Source organism: Saccostrea cucullata, unplaced genomic scaffold, assembly GCF_032062105.1.
Source record: "Saccostrea cucullata isolate Sc308-1 unplaced genomic scaffold, CSIRO_AGI_Scuc_v1 ctg823, whole genome shotgun sequence".
Lineage (NCBI taxonomy): Eukaryota > Metazoa > Mollusca > Bivalvia > Ostreida > Ostreidae > Saccostrea > Saccostrea cuccullata.
Window position 1 is genome coordinate 231,247 of NW_026927536.1, and position 21,913 is coordinate 253,159.

Sequence of the window (21,913 nt, forward strand, 5' to 3'; positions counted from 1 at the left end):
GGATATTAAGTATGTTTTATTTATTTTTTTGTTTTTTTTAATAAGTGTTTGAAATAATTGAAATATATAAGCACAATGTATAGATTTTCCAAAGGTATCCCCCGAGTTATTTTTGTTGAGGTGTTATCCCACTAGGCTAATAATGGATTTAAAATTGAAAACGAGGCACAGACAGAGAGGGAACCTCTTGCAGTAATACTGGATTATAGGTAAATATTATCCACGAAAAATCGTGTCATCTTTCGATTTTGAGTTAGTTTGTCACCTGCGATAGATAAAAAAGGTATTCGTTATTCATTGCATGTTGTTATTTTTGTTTAATGCGATAGGAAATTTTCTAAATTCAAATTGCGATGTATAGAGGTACAACAGAATACTCGATGAAGGTATTAAAATGTCGCAGAAATATATCCCTTCACATCCTCAACTAAAGAAGTAAAAAAAGAAAACTTTAGAGTTATATGTAGTGTAAAAAAGCTCTTAGTTTATGTTAGTTACTATATTTTTCTGAAAGGTGTCCTAAATTTTGTTATTATTGAAGTAGGTGCTTTTGTTGACATTTTCCATATATGGCACAGTAGGAACACAACACGCATGCGCGGGTAATTGACAAGCATGTCACAATAAAAGTGGGTTGTCCTAAGAGTCTGTATTTAAGTATTTAACTATTTGACAAAAGCTACTGGAAATTCTTACTTCATTTATTGCTGGATTGGAAGGGAAATATGGCAAATATATTAACTGAAAATTGTGTTTTGAAATTTTTTTATATTTCATTTTTTTTTTGAGGATATGTTGAAATTGAAACACTGAATGTAGTTTTTTACCTGAATATGAGTGGAGTTTCTGACTTAGCAATGTTTCGATTTAATTTTTGGCAAAAGCCCTTTCTCTCTCATCATGCTGCCGTTCTTGCAGCTTCGCAGATTAATGCGATGGAGAATTCAACATATCTACCAAATCCACTGACATCACCAGCTCTTATGGTTCTGGCTTCGACTGCCGAGGGTCATGAGGGAGGTCGCTTGCCCGCTCCCCCTCACCCATACCCAACAAATTCTGATGGAAAGGATATGGTTTCACCGTATGGAAATCCTCCATTCACCATGTATAGACCAGGGGATCCATTTCCCCCACCCATGTATTCCGGTGTACCTCCATTTGTACGACCTGACCGAAACATGGGAATCATGCCACCCGTAGCCACCAGTGCATTTAGACCGGTCAGCACTGACTCGGAAAGTTCCTATCACTCAGCATTCGGACCGTCGGCCAAAAAACCTAAAATAGAAACTGGGTCGGCTGAGGAGGAAGAGAGGGAGGTGGGGAGTCCCCGTTCGGCTGCCTCTGCCCACATCAAGGAGGAGCGCCCCAATAGCATCAGCTCTACGACAAACTCCGAGGGCCTGTCGGACGGGGGAGAGTTTGACCGGGGAACACCTGACGAGGGGCGTAGTCTCAGAAGTAAGTCATTCAAATCATTCTAATTATTGATTTAATTATTTAATTCGTATTTTAATGTGTTTGAAAAATGAACAATGATTTGAAAATCAATTACTTTTCTTTTAACATCAGTTTTTTTTATAATTGTGGAATATCTGTAAAATAAATGTTTAATTTAGATTTTAAAGAATTGGAAAGAATAAATCATTATTATTATAATACAGCCTTAGATTTAGCAGTAAGGGTTTCATGTAGTCATTCAGAGTCCTTTGGCTATAAAGTTAATACATTAATTGTGTAACGTACCGCTATATCACAGAGTGTATAAAAACTATGAATATAAGTAACCCATCTATTTCTTGAGATTTCTTCAATGAAAATCTTTTTCTTACTATTAAAAAATTAATATTTTCAAACTTTATTATTTTGATTAATAATTGTTTTCATGATTTTTCACAAAATTATAAATTGTTCATTTAGGATTAGTTAATTGTATTCTTGAGTTAAAAGATAATTTTAAAGAAACGTATTTTGAGGAACATTTTTAAAAAATCAAATGAATTTGAAAATATATTTTTGGACAAATGATAACTGCTAAAATAAAGTTGAAGCCTTTTTTAATCAGTAAGTGGTAAGAGTATTAATAATTTTTATTTCCTGTGTCAAAGTGAAATTAATAACATTAAAATAATTAAAATTTGTAAAAAAATTATTTTCATGCCAAAAAAAAAAGAAGAAAGATGTGGAGCTACGCATTTCTTTTAGGTGTTTTGATGCTTCAAATTAATAAAATTCATTTTAATGAAGATATTACGTATTTTATTTGTCATATGACTTCAAAAATTGAAGAAAAAAGATTAATTTAAAAAGGATTTTGCAGATCAAAGAAGAAATATAAAAGAAATTCTCATATATAAGCTAATTAATTTATGTTAATGTATGTTGTCAATGAAATATTTTTAAAACAAATATGAAAGTTTCCTTTTCCCCTTAGCTGACTCAAACCATAATCCCCCTATGTACATGTAATAATTTATAAATTGATAAAAATATTTATTGTACCATAAAATTATGTTGTGAAAGGTAAAGTACAAAAAACGCAACCCTAGTAAATGTCAATTTGTTAAAAATTATTTTACATTGTCTGTCCAGTGAGGAGTGTGAGAAAAATAAAGATATATTTAATTTCGCCTTTAATGGGTGGTCAAGTATCTATCCAACAATGGTCTGGTAATCTCGGAAATTTAAGTTATCAGATTATCAACTGACCATTGATAGTGTCATAAAAAAGCTAATTGCTGTGTTTTGGGGGTACACATGAGCTTTATTGTTAGGAATTTTGACACGAAGGAGAGAAAAAATTCCCTGAAAAGAAGTATTGTTAAGAGGGGTGATTGTTAAGAAAAGGCCCTATACATAAAAAACATTGTAAAAGTTTCAGGATTTTTGAATAAGAAATGAACAGTGAATTTGTATGAATTTGAAGAAAAAAAATCAGATTGAACAAAATTGTTCCTACTGCATGTGATTTAATACTTTTCCGAAGTTAAGATTTTTTCTTAGTTTTATAAATGAAAATGTTTTTTTCCCATTATTTATGATAGTGATTATTTTCTCCATTTAAATAATTGTTCAGAATGGTTTCAATTTTTACCAAATGTATAATTTTCAAAAGATTTAAGAAAGTCTAGGAAATTTATAATTAAAAAAATATATATTCTAAAAATTTTTAATATATAGGAAGAGTTAATTCATAGATCATAGCAATAAGCAACATACATATAAATCAATCAGAGAGGAAAAAAATCTAGAAGAATGTTCTGAAGTACTGAGTAAGTTAGAATTAATATATCGATGTATTTAAGTGAAATACTATTTATCAATCAAATTCCAATTTGGAGGGATATTCATTTTCTCCCCTTAGAAAATAATCATATATTCTTTTATATTTTTACTTTTTGTTCTCATTTTAAATGTGACAGTGAGTAAATTTAACCATTTACCAAAACTAAATTCGGAACAAACTGCATTTGTTATTTAAATTTAAAGAAATTTATGCTATGATATAAATTTATTTGAAACATTTCCAGTAGTGTGTTTATGACGTGTGTAATATAAAATTATATGAAGTGTTTCAAACTCAATTTCAAATTAATGATAATTTAAAAAAAATTTAATTATTATTGAAAAGTGGTGTAAAGAATATTTAAAACAGAAAACTTAGAAATAAATTACTCTGTTTTCTCCCTTTATTTCTGGAAAGTTTTATGTTTGAAGTTTTACCCAATATAGTAATTGGCATTTTTTTTTAACTGAAAAAAAGAGAATCATTGGATAAAATGTTTTGTTAAATAATTATCAAATACAAAAAATAATAGGTTAATTAATGAATAAATGAAATTTTAATTTAGAGCATCTTCAGATTTCTCAAAATGGATTCACTATCAGACATAATTTCCATAGAAATTAATATTCCTTATTCTTTAAAAATTTAATTTATTTCAAAATAGCGTGAAGTATAGAAAATTAAAAGATTTAGTACAAAAAGATTGGGAGTGTATTTCTTGAAACTTTGAAACAATTGATTCATTTTAATAATTTTTATGTATACCAGTAAATTTGATAAAATACACTTTGAAAAAAACTTCAATTAAATAAGGATAAAAATTAACTTCAAAATAATTTCTGAGGAAAATTGATCTAAATTTCTAATCAGAAAATCCATTCAAAATTATAGTTTTGAATCACGAGTGACAAAGATCAGTCATATAAAATAGATCAAAACGTAAGGCAAGATAGTGACCGTACAAAAAATTCAACTGGTCCAGGGGCAGAGGTCAAGTAGTTAGTAGTTCTTTGTCCTGTGTTCAAGCAACCACAAGTCCCCCCACTTTCTAAAATCTGACAGCCAATTTGTCAGAGAGTGATTTAATTTCGATTTAAAGATTTAATCAAAAATAATCCCTGTTACAAGTGGTTCCCAAAAGCCATTTTGTGATTACTATCTCCCATTTAAATATTTTCAAGTGTCTCTTTCAAATAAAGATCTGAAAAATAAATGTGAAAATTGATTAAAACTTCATTACTGTCGTTGTGTAAAAGGAAAATGGCGAGGTTGGACAGAATAAACAAGTTACCTTGGTAATTTATTGAACTTCATGTTTTTTACAGCTAGGAAGCTTTATGGGTAAAATTGTGAAAGGAAGTGGGGTATTTTTTGGCTCGAAGAACAGCTAGAGAACTTAAATTTCAGTTATCATATTGATAAGCGACTTCACACAGGAGAGCTGTTCAAATGAAAGAAACTATTCAGGCCTCTTGTTTGATAACTAGAAATTTTCCACGTAGTCTGTTTGTCATAGAATTAAAATCATCTAAATTTCTTTTTGCAATGAGTTTATTACTTTCTGGGTGATTTAAGAGTACCAAATATGGAGTTATAACACAGAAGCTGATATATTGGAGTCAGCAGAACTAACAGAAAGTACCACAAGGACTGAGTGATAACAGAAAAGCTGGGATTTTCGGCAGTCATTGTATACACATTTCTTCCTGAGTCGGTCTGTTTCATATTCTTATAAAGGGATTTAAGAATGCATAGTTTTATCTCAATTTTTCCTGCTCACTCGGACAGTTTAAATGCAGCAATATTTATTAGACATCGTATTTCCGTTTTAGAAACCTGTTCGGGTAATAAGTATCCTAATCTTCTATTTGCTTAGGTTTAGCAAGAATGTATTGGAGAGGCAAGTAGGAAATTTATTTTCTGTCAGGCTAGAGTCCTGGTATTCAAATTTCAGGCTCTATCTGATGGGAAAGCACTTATTTATGTGACGATGAGGAATATGGGGGTTTAGTCATTATCACGACAGTGGGCTATACAGGCTTAGGCTCCAATAGAAACAAAGGTGATAGGACTAGGGCCTGTGTATTTATCACTTTACCAAATTGCGTAGGAACTCCAAAGACTTGTCAAGTCTAAAGCCTCTTGGAATACACCCCAACCAGTATTCATGACACAGGATTACGGACCCAAGCAGAGTTACCATTAAGTGCCAAAGTCAAATTGAAATTTTTTTCTAACAATCTTCCAGTGTTTATAAGCTTTGGCCCCGAGATCAATTTACAATTTTAGTGAGAAAAATGAGGAATAACACTTAATCTTGATTTTTTGTCAATGATTTTATGCATGAGTTTCATAATAGAGGGGTTAAAGGATTTGCTTTTCTTTTGGCAGACAGATTATGTGTCTCTCGAATATGTCTTCATAATTGTTTGAAGTGGACGTCATGTTTTTGTGTTCCGGACTCCACTCCATTCTGAACCCTGCTTCACTTCACCTAAAGCTTCTTTCCGTATTCTTCTTTTGTCCATTAAAACTTTTTTATGAACATTCAGAATCATACTCCTTTTATGTATGTTATCCATGCTGGTCACAGTTTCTCATATTGTTTAGAAATAAGGGCTTTCCGTGAATGGCTGAATGCAGATTTGCGCTCATTTCAGCTTCCGTCAGCTTTTGTGGTGTCGAAGCAGGCTGAGAACTTTATTGACTGTGCTGTGATTTAGTGAGTTTTGTGTCAGAACTAGGAACAGATGCAGGGCCATCAGTCCTCATCAAATAAGAATTTACCTGTTAACTACCTAGGCAACTTCCAGACAGCTTCCGAGCATTTCTAACGAGCTATGATCTCTCCATTTGTATGACAATGTGTTTATGTCTGTTAGGAACCCCTAAGCCTACTTCAGGTGTTCAATGGAACTTTAAAGATCCCTCTGATGTCGTATTTGACACTGTCACTTATTCCTGGCTGTTGTACAAGATTTTGCACTTCACACTCCCTCAAGAACTTCCATATGCCTTCCCATCCAAATATCTCTTCTGGAACAAGATTATAGAGCATCCAAATTAAGGAACACTAATACGGTAAAACACACTTAATAACAAAGTGCCAGGGTTATTAACTATTTTGCTTTTCTTAAAGTTATACAGTAAAATGACAAAGTCCAGAAAAGTTATACTTAAATTTATTTCCATCTATGTATGGCTAAGTCATATTTTAGGAACAGAAAAGTTATTATTAAAATATAACTTTTTCTTGAGGTACAGTGGATGGGCTTATAATGAAATACCTTTATAACGACCCATACCAAGTTGTAAATAAGTTAAAACTTTTCTGCATTTTTTTTGTACCTCAAGAAAAAAAAAAGATAGACAGAAAAAGGAGGTAAGGGTGTGCAAGTTTTAATACCAAGTGAAACGCTGTAGGAGAGAGGGGTTGATACTAGTGGCTTATACAGGCCTGAATTTTATGTAATAAGTTGGCTCCCCCATCTTCTCATTGACATTGTGACATCTTTAAAGCTCACTGGAGTGCAAGTATGCAGGAAGATATCCCTATTGCAGCTGTATGACAAGATTTCTGTTGGAAAACAACCATTTATCTTAATTAATCCCCCATTGGCTTTAAGTCACTGTCAGATATCTTCCAATCTCTTACCTGTTGTGTCAGGTGAATTGTGATGAATTTCTACCTTGGTATATCAAAGGTTATCCCCAGTATTAACTGAGTGAAGTATTGATTTCCAAAAACTTTGATGCCCTGAAGTATTATAGACCTTATTACTGAAAAAATTGTTTTTAGTAGAAAAAGGCAGTTCTATGGAGAATGTCTTGTTTAAATCTAGATTGGCTCAAATCTTCAAGCAATATGTACATTGTCCAATGAATTTTTTTATAGAAAAAAAATGAAAGAAAAAAATAGGAAGCATTTATCATTGATGCATGGAATGGTGATAATGTTTTTAAAAAAAGGATTATTTAATATTCATTTGGTAGGTTTTCATAAAAAAGGGAGACATAGAAATGTTGTGGTCTAGAGGTTAATTTTTGGTGAACTTGAATCATGCAAGAGTGAGAAGTACAGAAAATCTGTGGCAATTTTCAAAACCCATTAAGAATGATTGAAAACTATGGAATTCTAAATTCTGGTCCTTGTGAAGGTGTATTAAAGTATACACTGTAACAGTTTGTTGAGAAATCTGTGATTGACTTTTAATCTATTTCATGTTGGTTTTGACATCTGCGGACTTTTGTGCTCTATGTTTGATGTGGTTAGATGGCTACTGTATTGTAAGGTTGAGTTTACAGTCCCCCATAACGGAAAGCTGCCAACCAGCACTCCATTGTCAATTTAATATTTATTATTTTACTTTTAATGGGATTGGAAATCAACCTGCTTTCTATAGCTGTAAAAGCCATAGGGAACTCTTTTGTGTGGAGGTAGTTTATTGTTTGATTGCATTGGGAACTGCTATTTGAACAAGAGTTAGTACCTATGTGTTGATAGAGTTTAACAGATGGGAATCAATTTCATGGACTTGGAAGATCTTAGATTCTTTTTGAGTCATCGACTTTGGTCATGACCCAAGATTTATTTTTTCAAATTGTACTTTATGAGAGATAATTGTAAATGGATGACAGAATTCTTATAGTTGATTGATATATTGAAGAAAACAGGAGCAATAAAGGAACTGATCACTGAAAGACAACATTATTGAATGCTTTCAATATAAAGGTCTTGATAACTGGAAAGAGATTAAATGAAATTTGTTTTGAAATATTTTAGACCTTTGCCAGGTTGATTGTCTTACCAGAAAATAAAAAAAAATAAACTCTTGAAAGATTAAGATTTTTTTTTTGGTTAATTCAGCAGACATCATAGAATTTTCTGAATTTTCTATCTCTGGCACTCTTAAAAGGATTTTGATTTAATTCCTCTGATTGCATCAGTGTAAATGTAAGTTGAAGGAAAATTAAGTGTTGACATGTTAGAATAAAGAGAGGACCATTGTTTGCTGTATACATATGTATTCCTGATTTAGTCTTTGGACTACATAATGAGAGGGATTTGTCTAGTTCAAGACATACTACAGGGATCAGAAGTTGGCCTGGGCTTTGCCAGCCTAAATCAGTGGTAGTCCAAGATTAGGCACATCAATCCACTTATTACCTGCACCAAAGCTTCAACAAACATTTCTCAAATACTGCTAAGAACCCCGGGACAAGCTTCAAGTCTGTCTCCCCCACCAATAGCAAGTCTGACCCCGTAGAGCAAAGCCTAGGATCTAGCTGGGTGTGCCGGAATCTTGATCCCTTAGTAATCAGGTGGAACTCAATACAAGTCATCTATTGCCCTCTGTCTTTTTACATGAAGGCAAACTGAACAGAAAGGATATTTCACAAAGTAAAAAATTATGCATTGAATTAGGTATTGCATAACTTTATCATTTGATATCTGCCCATAAAAAAGGTATTAAATTTTTAAGATTTTATTTTAAAGTATATGTATGAGATCTTGAATTTAAAAATTGATTTTTTTTCCCCTTATGGCAGTGAGAGCTGCTTAACCATTTTGTGGACTGAAATTCTTTATCAAATCTTTGTCTGTCTGTTTGGGGCTTAATTTTTGATTTATCAGATAAGTTCCCACTATATGAAAATCAGGTGTTTGTTTTCATGAACATGTGTGAGAACAGAGGGAATTCACACAAGATTGAAAAAAATCAAACCTAATCTCTGGAAGTCATATATCATGGGACAATGGCTCGATTTTTGTCAATCAGTGTCACTTGGAAGCTTGTGCAAATCCTCTGCAAACAGTTGACTTTCTCCTTAATTTCCAAGCGACAGGAATACCATGCAGTTCTAGTGACTTTAAAGTTTTTCTGTAAATCCCCCCTAAACTCTCTTCAAATGTCCACCTTGTGAATGCTCCCCGCAAAATTGTGTCTTATCCATTTTTGCATGAAGACCAGATTTGCCTGTACTTAGTGAATTTTGGAGGTAGAAAATGCCTTGAAGAGAATTAAGAGAGGATAAACTTGTAATGTATAATACTGGTGGTGTATAGATCAAAGATCAATTTCTAGATAAAGTCACAGGTGCACATTTTTAGAGAGATTTTATTGATCAATGATCAAGTCCTATTGGTATCCCAGATTTTCGAGATGGTCTAATCAATAAAACAAAGAATTTAAGATCGCAAATAAGGGGAAAGTATAGTCAAACAAGTGCCATAGTTTTTTGAGTCAATAAGACCGTGATTTTGTGAAGAAGATTTCGTGCTACTCCAAAGAACTCTTTTTCATCACAACTTTAAAAAGTCTGAAACCACAAGATTTATGATCAGTCTAGTACCGTAAGAGTACCCAATATTTGTTTTCTGTTTAGAGAATTTGACAGGTTTATTTATCAATAGAGAAAGTACTTCACATTAAACAATTGTAATTTTATTATGTACTTTTAGAGTTCTTTATCAACATCTGCCTGTCTGATTGTCTGTCTGTGATTGCCTTGTATCACTTGCATTATTTTGATTTCACAGGTATAATATGTAATCGTTGTTATTATCAGAATTAAGATTGATACTTATTAATAATAAGAAGTGAGGATTTGAGGTCCAAGATTGAAACTCAAATTTACATAAAGACGGGGACTATTTACATACAAGCTTTAAGAAAATTCGACACTGTAATTTTTTTGAAATCTTGAGCTTATACTGGCACTTTGAAGAATCAAAAAAAAAAAAAAAAATTGGCAAGGTCCAAGCAAAAAATTTATTTTTTTGTCATGTTCTCCATTTCTCCCTCTTAATGTCTCTTTCTTGCCATCAGCTGCAACAGTACTTACAAAAAAATAGAGAATTTAAGCCTGACTTTTTTGAATGGCATATTCAGTGTGTCATCACATTTATAAGATGTGTATATAATCTTCTCTGTCTGTATCTCTAAAATACAGATTAGTGGTCTGTCTGTTTATAAACAGATATATTGTAGAATTGGAGTTTGTGAAAATCCGAGCAGTCAGATTTTGATTCAGTATTGTCAAACACAGAAGTGGCAATTTGATGAATTTTCCTCCTTGGATTATCTGTAGAATTGTGGAACTGAGGGGTTAGAGTTGATGCGCAGAAAAGTGTTGGGAAAATGCTGAAAGAAAAGACATTTGCAATTAGCTGATAAAACGGATTCAGTCTGAGCTTTGTTTGTATAGACTTAATATGATATTTACATATTAACCAGTAAGACATTGCTATTGTAAAACTTACAATTCAATTGTGTTGAGGGGAAAAATCTAAAACTTCAGACAAAATTCTAAAAGAAATGTAAAATATTTTAAAATACCAATTCTGGCTTCATGCAACAGGTAAGAAAAAAGGGAAAAAGTATATTTTCAGATTTTTTGCAAGTATAAAATATTCAAGAGTACCAATTGTATATTTTTAGAGCTAAGAAAGAGGAGTGCCTTAGATGGGCAGACCCCATGTTGTCCTATCTGTGGACTGACCCTGAGGAGTGGGGAGGTGGACACCCACATCGCTCTGGAGGTGGACAGACTGGAGAAAATCATGAGGTAATTTATAACACATAGTGTAGGACTTTATTTTTTCCCCTATGAATTTGAATGTATAATTTTACAGTTGAACTTTGTTATCTCAAACTTCAGTATATGGAATAAAGTACTTGTTGAATTCCAGTAATGGAATTGAGAGTTCAGTGTGGTCCAGTAATTGACCCACAAAATCAGTGTCTTCATCACTTAAACATTTGTAAATGATTACCTGGAAGAATTCATCATCACTTTCTTTCAGTCTTTCTTTATGTGGATCTATAACTATATAAGGAGTGATTCAAACTATATTAGGCTGCAGTTCAATCATACCCCCTACTGATAGGCATCAGTTTGGGTGACATTTGCAGAAATATACTCTTTCTGTAAATGTGTCTGCTGCTGGGGTAATTTGTTGATGGATGCTGAAAGGGTAGTTCAGAGATGACAAACCTGAGTAATTGTCAGTTGATCCAAATTGAGTTATGTTTACAATTGCAGACAAACAAACTTCTGTCTCTGCACTGGGCAAAGACAGAAGTAATTTTAGGTTGTCAGACTGATGGATTATTCCACCAATCAAATTAGGCTGCAACAGATTACTCAGCCAATCAAATCAATCTGATCAAAGTACTGCTCAGTGTATCTTGTTTCACTGCCAGTCATTCAAACCTAATTGTAAAGAGCTTTTTTCTTGTATTTTTAGAAGTGGTAGAAGGTCAAGGGACACAACTCCACAGGGAAGAAAGGTAATCATTGGATCCCAAACTTCATTTTGACCAAAAATTGTTTTAAATTTTGTCACCAATTTCATACAAATAATCTCTTGACTCCAATTTCCTACAAATAAACTTTTTTTGTCAGAAAGAAAATAGTTATATTTCAATATTTTACTTTTATTACATTTTCATCATGATATGTGCTTGCAACCATATCTTCTTTTATAAAATGCAAGTGGATGCTTTCATCTTTTATTAACATGTAATTCTTCTGCAACAATAAAAGAATTAAAATGAGAAAGCTAAAATATCAAAGAAAATTTTACATAATATGAAAAATCTTCTCCTTTGTATGGCATATTAGCAACTTCTGCATATCCAAGTGATGTGGGTAGAACCTTGGCACCCTTTGAGACAGTAAACAATCAGAATTGAATTACAGTCATTTTGCAGACAAGTTGCTAATCCCACTGAACTTAAATTCTACATAATGATGAAGGCTATGAGGAATTAGCAGTAGAAGACTAACATTGAATAGCTGTTCTGTATCACATTGCCTAATTAAGCATACTTTATAGGAGTTTTATTTGTAAATAAATGTGGACGACCTCCTAATTATAGTCTAGTGTATCTCAGACAGTTTTTATTTTCTTTTGATTTTGAATAAACGTGAGGTTTAGTTAGAATCCTATGCTTCAAACTGCATTCATTCTGTTTACAAATTTTAATCCATGTCATGGGATATTGGAAACTGTTGTCAAGACTTGTTGTAACTGTCGGCAAGCTAGGGATTAGGTTGTTGCAAATTTCTGAAAATTAAAGCTTGGTTCTTGTAAAGTTAGTCATCAAATTTGGTAATCAGATTCTATTGTGGTCATTTTAAAATCAAGCTTCTCAGGAATGCTCCAAGATAATTGTTGGATAATAGTTTCGGTGTTTAATACTCGCACTGCATATGATGAAATTGCATCTTTATGGATGAGGGGGCGTGACCAGGCAATAATTGATGGACAGGTAGAGTTACCCCGGTGTGTACCAATCCATCATGGTATAGAAATTTAGGAACTGATCTATGCTTAGAAGTCACTCTTCTGAGTGTGGAGATAGAAATAGTCTGATTAAATTTCATGTTAACCTTGTTATGACTGTAGTAGGGAAACCTATGTGTATCAAATGACAATGATGCACATCACATTAGTCATAGGAGAAATATTCTGATACCTGGGAAAAAGAAACTTATTTAGTTTGTTAAATGTACTTTGAAATGAAAATATACTAGTGTAATAATAGATAGAAGTCTGATTTTACAAATTAAAAAAAAAAAAATTATAGTAATTAAAGTGTGCTTTTAAAGAGTGTGAAAGTACATGTACTGAAATTACCGGTATGTCAAATTTGTTAATGTTGTAGGATTTGATTTACTTGTGACAATAAGTTAGTAAAGATTTAAGATGCTGATATCTTGCAATCTATAATTGTTAATATATGGTCCATTTCATATACTATAGTCCTATATATGACAAATATTACATGATTTGTCATTCTTAGTTATGCATGCTTTTGATTTATTTTTAAGATTCCTATTTTAATTGGTTTCCTCTTTTGTTATTCAGACTTTAACTTCTCCATCTGCCCACAGACAGAGGAAGGACTCCCCATCTATTGAGGCAGCATCCCAGTCCAGATATGATGTAAGTATTGGGTGTGCTGAGAGTGCTACAGTGCACAGATTATGTAACTTTTAATATGTATTGAAAGTGCTACAGTGTACAGATTCAGTGGCTGTTGGAATTTGCAAAGAGTGCTACAGTGCACAGATTTAGTGACTTTTAATTTCTGTTGAAAATGCTACAGTGCACGGATTCAGTGACTTTTGATTTGTGTTGAGGGTGCTACAATGCACAGATTCAGTGGTTGTTGGCATGTGCTGAAAGTGCTGTAGACACAGATTCAGTGGTTGTTGGTGTGTTCTGAGCATGCTACATGGCACACAATTCAATGGCTGTTGGCGTGTGCTGAGAGTGCCGGAGGGCACAGATTCAGTGGTTGTTGGTGTGTGCTGAAAGTGCTACAGACACAGATTTAGGGTTTTGTTTCTCAGTCTACATTTGATTTAAGTGTGGTGTGTGCTCTGAGTACCATAAGCACAAAATTAATGGTTATATTGTATATGTTGTGAGTGCTACATAACACAATTTCTGATTGTATCTCTCAGTCTAGATTGTGCCAAAGGTTTAATAATTTTCATGTCCTTTTCTTGATTCTTGCAAGTTTGGTTTTTTGTGTTTTATGTTGAGATCAGACAGAGAAGGTCAGTGCTTGGGGTCACAGATTCTGTGTATGTATGTGCTGATAATCAGGGGGGTTTTATTAAGATTAAAAAAGGCCCATCACTCCTACTCAATTTTACTCATTAAATTTGATATAAGAATTACTTGATTACGTAAATAAGAAGTCACTTTTATGTGAATCATTGTGCCATGAAATTTCGCTTAAGTGATTAATGATTTTTTTTTTTTAAGTTAACATTAAATTTTATTGATATTTTAGATTTTGGTCTTTTTAACTGTTTTATCATTTTTCAGTAGAACAAACAAATATGTGTATTATAACAAATAATTTTGATTAATTTAATATGACATAACATTTTTCATTTGAATGATCAGTCTAGATAAATACCAACTCATCAATTGAATTAAGAAAAATCTTCCAGTGCATATATTTTTTCAGGTACAATGTAAAGAATTACAACTGAAAGAGAGGAACTTGCAAATATTTCACCTTTACACAAAGATAAATAGCTTTAGCCCAAGTCAGAAGGGGTTTATATATTGATGGGGAGTTTAGTGTGCACTCCTAATCAGCTGATAATTACAGTGTACGAAAACTAGACCTGTTCATAATCAATGTACTCAGCATTCAAAGAATCAATATATAGAAATACGGGACTGTTGAAGAAAGGGATGTGTAAAAGACGAACCGAGAACATGCATTGAAAACTGAGAAAGTTCAGAGCATAATTGCTCGTTTTACAGTCATTGATTTGAGTTGTTATGGACAGAATAAACACGCTTGCTTATAAGGATAATTGTAATTTTGAAAAAATTTTCCACAAAAGATTTTCTTTTGTCATTCATTGTAAAGAGAGCAGTGAATAATAGAAAGGGGAGGGATCGGGTACCTCTGAAAAACTTAATATAAGATGTTTGAAATGAAGTGTTGTGAATTATTTATTTCTCTGTGAATTTGCCTCTCTGGTGAGGGCAGGTTACGGTTAAATCCTATTATCAAAAGGCTGTAATTAAACGATAATCAATCATATATTGGCAAGCAGTGCCCCTCGCATTCAAACAAACTTTTTCATCAATTATTGTAATTTTACCACTTTTAAGACTCAGGGTGTATAATACATCCTTCATGATACTAATTAACAAAAGCACCCTGTTTTACTTTGCAAATACAATTTCTAATGTTAGGGTCTGTCACTTGATTGAAAGTTTTATTGACACAACTGTGAAACGAGTTTGCAGTTACAAAGTGCCTGCACCCAATCCCAGGCGGTGAAATTCAAAAGGAAATCAAAAGGCCAAACAATGTGAAAACTTCACTTTGAGAAGTTAAGCAGTTGACAAGTACAAAGACATGCCAATTTGTAAGGGTATAGAGATGAACTTGGTAAAAGGAGTAAAAGTTATCAACCAAAAGAAGTTTTAAGTCTTTTGAAGCCCATGTGAGAGCTCATTGTCTTATAGATCCCCTAGTTCTTTTGAAATCCTGAAACCCCTAACCAAGTCGGCTTCTAGCTAATGGAGAAATAATGATGTAGATAATGTGGCCAGTCAGGCCAATATCCCCAGTCCATTGTTAAGGCATTGCAACACCTTATGGACCCTTTATCAAGATGGAATGGCCATGTTTGACTTCAATGAGGAACAGCCACAGTACAGGAGGATAACTTCTCTAAGCTGTTACTCTCCCAGTACATTATGGGATTACAAGGATTAGAGCCTCCATATTGTCAAACATAGTTGGTCAAATATTTTTGATTGATGTAGATACAAGTTTGATCCCATTGACATCAAAGTCATTTTGTTCCTGAGGGTAACTTAATGTCCAGAATTTTTAGTTACTTCAAATTTGCTAAGGAATTACTTAATGTATAAGTAATTTTTCCAGAAGATTTGATTGAATAAGTGGGAAGTATTATCACTATAGGGAAGAATGTAAATAATATCCAAATTCATTGTTTAGGTGATTACAAGTTTCAGTCACTGTTTATTTTGCTGTATACAAGGGTATATCATATCTCGCAGACTTTGATGGATTTCCTCATTATAACCTCAAGCCTTCTGCTCTATGGAGTGACATTTTATTTAAATTCCTATGCATTAGTCATAGAAATTTTGTATTTTTGAACTTTTTTCCTTGTATTTTGATAGCCGCTTTGAAAGATTTTCCTCATCTTTTGAAAACAAAAATTGATGACCATGTTGAAAACTATACAAAATTATGCAAACCCTCATATTTTATTTTGGAGATTTCTTTTGAAGAAAATTTTGGGGATACTCATCTTGTTTGAAGTTTTTAGTGGATGATTAATAACGTCATCAATTTTTGAACCCAGGTTTCTTTTTTTTTGTTTAGATGGCATGACTGCATCATAATTACACTTTAGCATGATGACATGTCCAAAAAGAGTCAAGTCTTCCCCTGCAATCTATAACACTTAAGAAGTTTTAATTTGAATATCAGGGAGCCGGTTCTTTGACAGGTATATAGATCACCCTGCTTAGGAGCTTTTTGTCCGATTTCAAACTAGGTACTCCCAGGTTTCTCTCTGCGACCAATTATATGGCAGCAACAGATGACGTGCCTGTCGCAGAGAGGCGGTAAGGAAATTCGAGGACGCTGTATGCCTTGGACGATCACCCACGGCCAATTTGATTCACATCATAGTGTCTCCATTGTCGATCTGTTCCGCATTTGATATTTTGATATCTCACCACTGATACCTTTTGGCTGTCATTTTGAGTGTGTGCATTTGTTTTTTTATCCGCAAATTCTATAGAGATGCTTTTGAAAATTTGAATAAAAAAACTCTAGCTGATGTTTTTGATATCATTGTTCCAATGTCATTACGCCCGAGATGTGTCAGTCGATTATGTAGTTTGTGCGATTGCTGTAGGGGTGAAACCTTCAAATGGAAAAATCACTTATAGTTTTCAAAATTTGACAAGTAGAAATTGATCAGAGAAAATAATTTGTTTTTGTGATTATTTTATTTATGGAGAAGTGAGGTTTTGTTTTTTGAATCTCTCTTAGGTGTAAATCATACGGTCTGCCTTGAAACAGTATAACCCCGTGATCTTGGTAGATTTCACAATAGTCCCAGTTCATTGTTAGATGATTTTTTGTCCTCACAGTTGAAAAAGATTTTTGGGGCTGATAGTCTATCAATGGTATCTCTTTCAAATCGTTGAAATGGAGACAGTCACCGTTGATCGTATATTTCTGCCTCATTGCAAAAAATAGTTGGTTCTCATTTAGAGTTAATTGCCGGAACAAATCATTATTGTGAAAGGTGTCGGGCCAGCTCATGCTAACCACATAAAGCTCTTTTTCTTTTTATTTCAGACATACATGCGAATCAAGTGCAATCGCCAATCAAGACTTAGTGGTGAGTTTTAAAATTCCGAAGAATTTCTATTTACCCTCGGAAGGCGTGTTCTAAAATAATATAATGGCTTTCATGTGATTTAACTGGCTGCCGTATTGCAGGGAACATTGCTTATCAGAAATAATAGGAAATAAAAACTAGATATTAGTCTGCTGTAGTATGTGTTGTTCTAATATTTTCTAGCCAATACAAGAGGAAAAAATGCCATGCATTTCATAGACTTCACTTACTTCACTCCAAGTAAAATGTAGCACAGAAAATAAAAATGTAGAATATTTCTTTTTTTAAATTTCAATGAAAATCATGAGCACTAGTCTTGCATCTTTCTGCTCAAATGAAAATAGAAATATATGTATAATGCTTGTTTCAGGTAGTTCAAATTACATAATTAAGTGAGAAAAAAAACAACCGAAATGAAAAACAATTGGAGAATCATAAGCAATAAACCTGAAATTTTTTTTTTGGTTAAAACAATCTCATCTCTGTTATAATAAAATTATTTTGATTTTGTTTGCAGCTAGAAGTAGGAACCGTAAGAAACGTCCAGATGAAACTGTTTGTCCTGTGTGTAATGAAAGAGTTGTAGGGTCACCAGAGGAACTCAATGCTCACGTGGAAATCTGCCTAAAAAGGGTAAGGACTCTGTTTATATTTGATACAGACCGCATAAAAATACATTGTATCTAAAAATGGTTTTAAATTTCAAAGGTTGTACATGGAAATCATTAGTACTGTTCGCTATTTTTTTTATAAATGTGATTATTGTTCCATATCACTTACCAGAAGTATTATCAAACGGTATTGTGGTAGAGGTTTTAATTACCAGACTGATTTATTAAGACTGTGTTACAAGGGAGATAACTCTTACAGCCCTAAATGATGAAAGTTTATTCTGTAGAAATCACACAGATGAGGGTGTGATGACCTTGCCGATGGATGTCAATGGAAGAAAATTTTCAAAAATCATGTTTGATACATATCTTTTATAGATAAAAGGTTCTCATTTCACACAAAGATTGCCCATGACCCAAGGATGTGTCATGAGCCCAAGGTAATGGAAAGTTCAAGGTCACTGGAAGAAAATTTTTAATTCCTGTCCGGTCCATATCTTTCTTATGGATAAACTTGGTAGGTTTTTATTTCACACAAAGATTGCCCATGACCCAAGGGTGTGTCATGACCTTGACCCAAGGTCATTTGGGGAAGTTCATGGTCACTGGAAGAAAAATATCATAATTCATGTCCGGTCCATATCTTTCTTATGGATAAACTTGGTAGATTCTCATTTCACACAAAGATTGCCCATGACCCAAGGGTGTGTCATGACCTTGACCCAAGGTCATTTGGGGTAGTTCAAGGTCACTGGAAGAAAAATATCATAATTCGTGTCCGGTCCATATCTTTCTTATGGATAAACTTGGTAGGTTCTCATTTCACTGAAAGATTGCCCATGACCCAAGGGTGTGGATGTGGGGAAGTTCAAGGTCACTGGAATAAAAATTTCATAATTGGTGTTTGATACATATTTTTATATGGAAAAACTCTTTGAAAAACCCACAGCCCTAGTTATGTGTTGATTTTTTATTCTGTAGAAATCAGATGAGGATGAGCCGATGGATGTAGAGGGAGATAACTCTTACAGCCCTAATGTTTGATTTTATTCTGTAGAAATCGGATGAGGATGAGCCGGTGGATGTAAAGGGAGATAACTGTTACAGCCCTAATGTTTGATTTTTTATTCTGTAGAAGTCGGATGAGGATGAGCCGGTGGATGTAAAGGGAGTTAACTCTTACTGCCCTAATGTTTGATTTTATTCTGTAGAAATCGGATGAGGATGAGCCGGTGGATGTAGAGGGAGATAACTCTTACAGCCCTAATGTTTGAATTTGTTCTGTAGAAATCTGATGAGGATGAGTCAGTGGATTTAGAGGGAGATAACTCTTACAGCCCTAATGTTTGATTTTATTCTGTAGAAATCCGATGAGGATGAGCCGGTGGATGTAGAGGGATTTAACTCTTACAGCCCTAATGTTTGATTTTATGAGCCGGTGGATGTAGAGGGATTTAACTCTTACAGCCCTAATGTTTGATGAGGATGAGTCGGTGGAGCCCTAATGTTTGATTTTAGAGGGAGATTACTCTTACAGCCCTAATGTTTGATTTTATTCTGTAGAAATTGGATGAGGATGAGCCGGTGGATGTAGAGGGATTTAACTCTTACAGCCCTAATGTTTGATTTTATTCTGTAGAAATCGGATGAGGATGAGCCGGTGGATGTAGAGGGAGATTACTCTTACAGCCCTTATGTTTGATTTTTTATTCTGTAGAAATCGGATGAGGATGAGCCGGTGGATGTAGAGGGAGATGAGCAGTGTGAGGAGTACACCTGGGCGGGGCAGACCCGAATCAGAGCCACATCACTGTTACAGGGGGGCCTGGGAGGTCAGTACTATAAATAGATACTGGGGAGAGGGGTGCTTGTAATGATAACAACATAATCAATATAACTGAAAACAGTATCTGGATATGTCAGTGTGAAAATATCAGAACTGTGGAAATTTTGTTGAGATAATCGTTGTGGTTCAAAAACTGATAACTAAATTTGTAATATTTTTAAAACTTGCTTAAATATTTAAACATGTCAGTAATTGAAGTACCCAAGCTCGATACTGCCAGTTGACAGTTTAGATAATGAAGCCCATTATTTAATTTTTCAGGTTCTGGTTTCCAGACGTATAGCAGTAAGCGACACATGGACGAAGATGTAGATTTAGATGTAGACGGTGATGATTCCAAACAGTACGGAGCACCTCAGTATCCTTTCATGTGTTAAAACACATGCAGTCTAAATTATAAAGGGGTTGCTTCAGGGGATGTAAGATTTTAAAGCTTCTTGTCTAAAATTAAACACATAAAATGAACTTTGTTACACAGCTCAATCAGTGTGTTGAGAACTATGCTATTACAAAGATGGCAATTAAATTGTCTCCCTTAGACTGTAGACTGAACTCAATGTGGAATGCTTTGGTCATAATACATTTGTTGTATCACTTTCAGAAATGAATTGAAGCATACATATGAAATTGATTTAATAGAAGTGCCCTATTCTTTGATTTGCCTTAATTAGATAAGATTTAGTGAGGCGGACATAATACCTTGCTCCTCTGAGGAACCTGGTGAGGACAAAGAGAGGGCGGCCCTCCGAGGAGCCATACTGGGGTAAGCATTGTAATATACATGTATTAAAGGATCTGAGGGGCTATACTAGGGTAAGAGGCCATACTGGGGTAAGAATTGTAATATCTTTAAGGATCTGAGGGGCTATACTGGGGTAAGGATTGTATGATATCCTAAAGGATTGAATCTATCACAGAATATCACACCTTGTTCTGGTTTTGAGTTATACTGCGGTAAAGATGGTATAAATATTGTAAGATTTGTATAAATTACAGAATATCACACCTTGTAATGGTTTTTGTTTAAAGTGAGCATCTTTTTTATTTACAGCTCCTCATCCTGGACAGCTGAGGTAAATACAGGTAAGTTTTATTATGAAATTTGATAACACAGGGGGACAATGAATCATATAGATACTGTACATGTATTTGAAGATATGATTCATATTAATGGTTCATATGAAAAAAATTTATATCTTCATTAGCATATTCTCAAAGAAAGTATGTTTTTTTGCTCTAGTTAACTTTATAGTACTAGTACCTATTTTTTTCTAGATTATCAAGTTGACTCGGACAGCCCAGATGAGGGTGGACCAGACATCTACACACAGAATAGGTCAGTCAGTAAAACCTACAGTAATTAAAGGCTTAGTTATAAAATATCTAAAAAACTAAATTGTTTAGCATAAAGTAGGATTGACAATGTTTTTGCTCTTTATAAAGGGTAATTTGTCCCCAACCCAGTTAAAACTATATAAAATGGGTAGCTGTTAAATTCATTCCTTAAATGTCGTCCATTTGTATTACCATTCAAATATTTTTAAACCCGTTATATTCTCCATCTTCCATTGTAGTGCAGAAACATTCTCCGGTTCTGCATCAGAGGTCATTGCTGCATTAAAACTAAAAATCAAGGACCAAGAGAGAGCAGCAAAGAAGGATAAATCAAAATGTCTTATTTGTATGGTAAGGCTTCTTAAACATTTTCAATTTCCTGGTAATGTTGTCATTGCCCAGTAGAAAAGGTTTAAATAAAACATTGATTTCCTCGAAATATAGATGTCTTTTCCTGTTTTAGGAACCATACACAAACCCATTGGCTTCCATTCAGTGTTGGCATGTGCATTGTGAAAACTGCTGGCTAAAAACTTTAGTAAGTAATTTATACATGAAAAAGTCCCTCGGACCTCAGTGATTTTATCATTTTTAGAATATCATCAGGTTGAGTATTTAAAACTTTCTAGAAAAGGACATTAATTTTACCAGTCTAAAATTCTTTGATTGATTCAAAAAATAAATGAAAAAAAACTTTGTTTGGATATGCAATTAATGTAGTTTTTTACTATGGTTTTTTCAGGGTGCAAAGAAGTTATGTCCACAGTGCAATATGATAACAGCAGCTCGGGACCTGAGAAGGATTTATCTATGAGAAAGTTGGGCCCTGGATAGAGAAAGTTATTACAAAAAAAACTTGACTGGCATGAGCCTTGGTACAGCTGTGATTAT

General features: G+C 33.6%; 1 protein-coding gene across 2 annotated transcripts; it reads left to right on the forward strand.

Moving 5' to 3' along the window:
• The first annotated feature begins 89 nt into the window (after positions 1-89).
• LOC134274741 (E3 ubiquitin-protein ligase Rnf220-like) lies at positions 90-21,862 on the forward strand. Of its 2 annotated transcripts, XM_062756978.1 has the most exons (15): positions 90-209; positions 919-1,464; positions 10,732-10,858; positions 11,541-11,583; positions 13,167-13,244; positions 17,188-17,230; positions 17,748-17,863; positions 19,559-19,673; positions 19,949-20,045; positions 20,364-20,450; positions 20,739-20,770; positions 20,963-21,023; positions 21,262-21,373; positions 21,486-21,560; positions 21,765-21,862. In XM_062756978.1, the coding sequence occupies exons 2-15, from the start codon at positions 936-938 to the stop codon at positions 21,834-21,836; spliced, it is 1,587 nt and encodes a 528-aa protein (XP_062612962.1). In that variant the 5' UTR covers positions 90-209; positions 919-935; the 3' UTR covers positions 21,837-21,862. The 2 variants fall into 2 exon arrangements, with proteins under 2 accessions (XP_062612962.1, XP_062612961.1); XM_062756977.1 differs by lacking the exon at positions 90-209 and having other exon boundaries at positions 755-1,464.
• Positions 21,863-21,913: the final 51 nt, after the last annotated feature.

What these genes read in the sequence shown, in the direction of transcription:
- LOC134274741 (XM_062756977.1), top strand. Translation starts at nt 834, where the DNA reads ATGAGTGGAGTTTCTGACTTAGCAATGTTTCGATTTAATTTTTGGCAA. An exon ending in AGACTGGAGAAAATCATGAG is followed by an intron (nt 10,859 to 11,540) that starts GTAATTTATAAC and finishes TTGTATTTTTAG; the next exon opens with AAGTGGTAGAAGGTCAAGGG. An exon ending in CATCCCAGTCCAGATATGAT is followed by an intron (nt 13,245 to 17,187) that starts GTAAGTATTGGG and finishes TTTTTATTTCAG; the next exon opens with ACATACATGCGAATCAAGTG.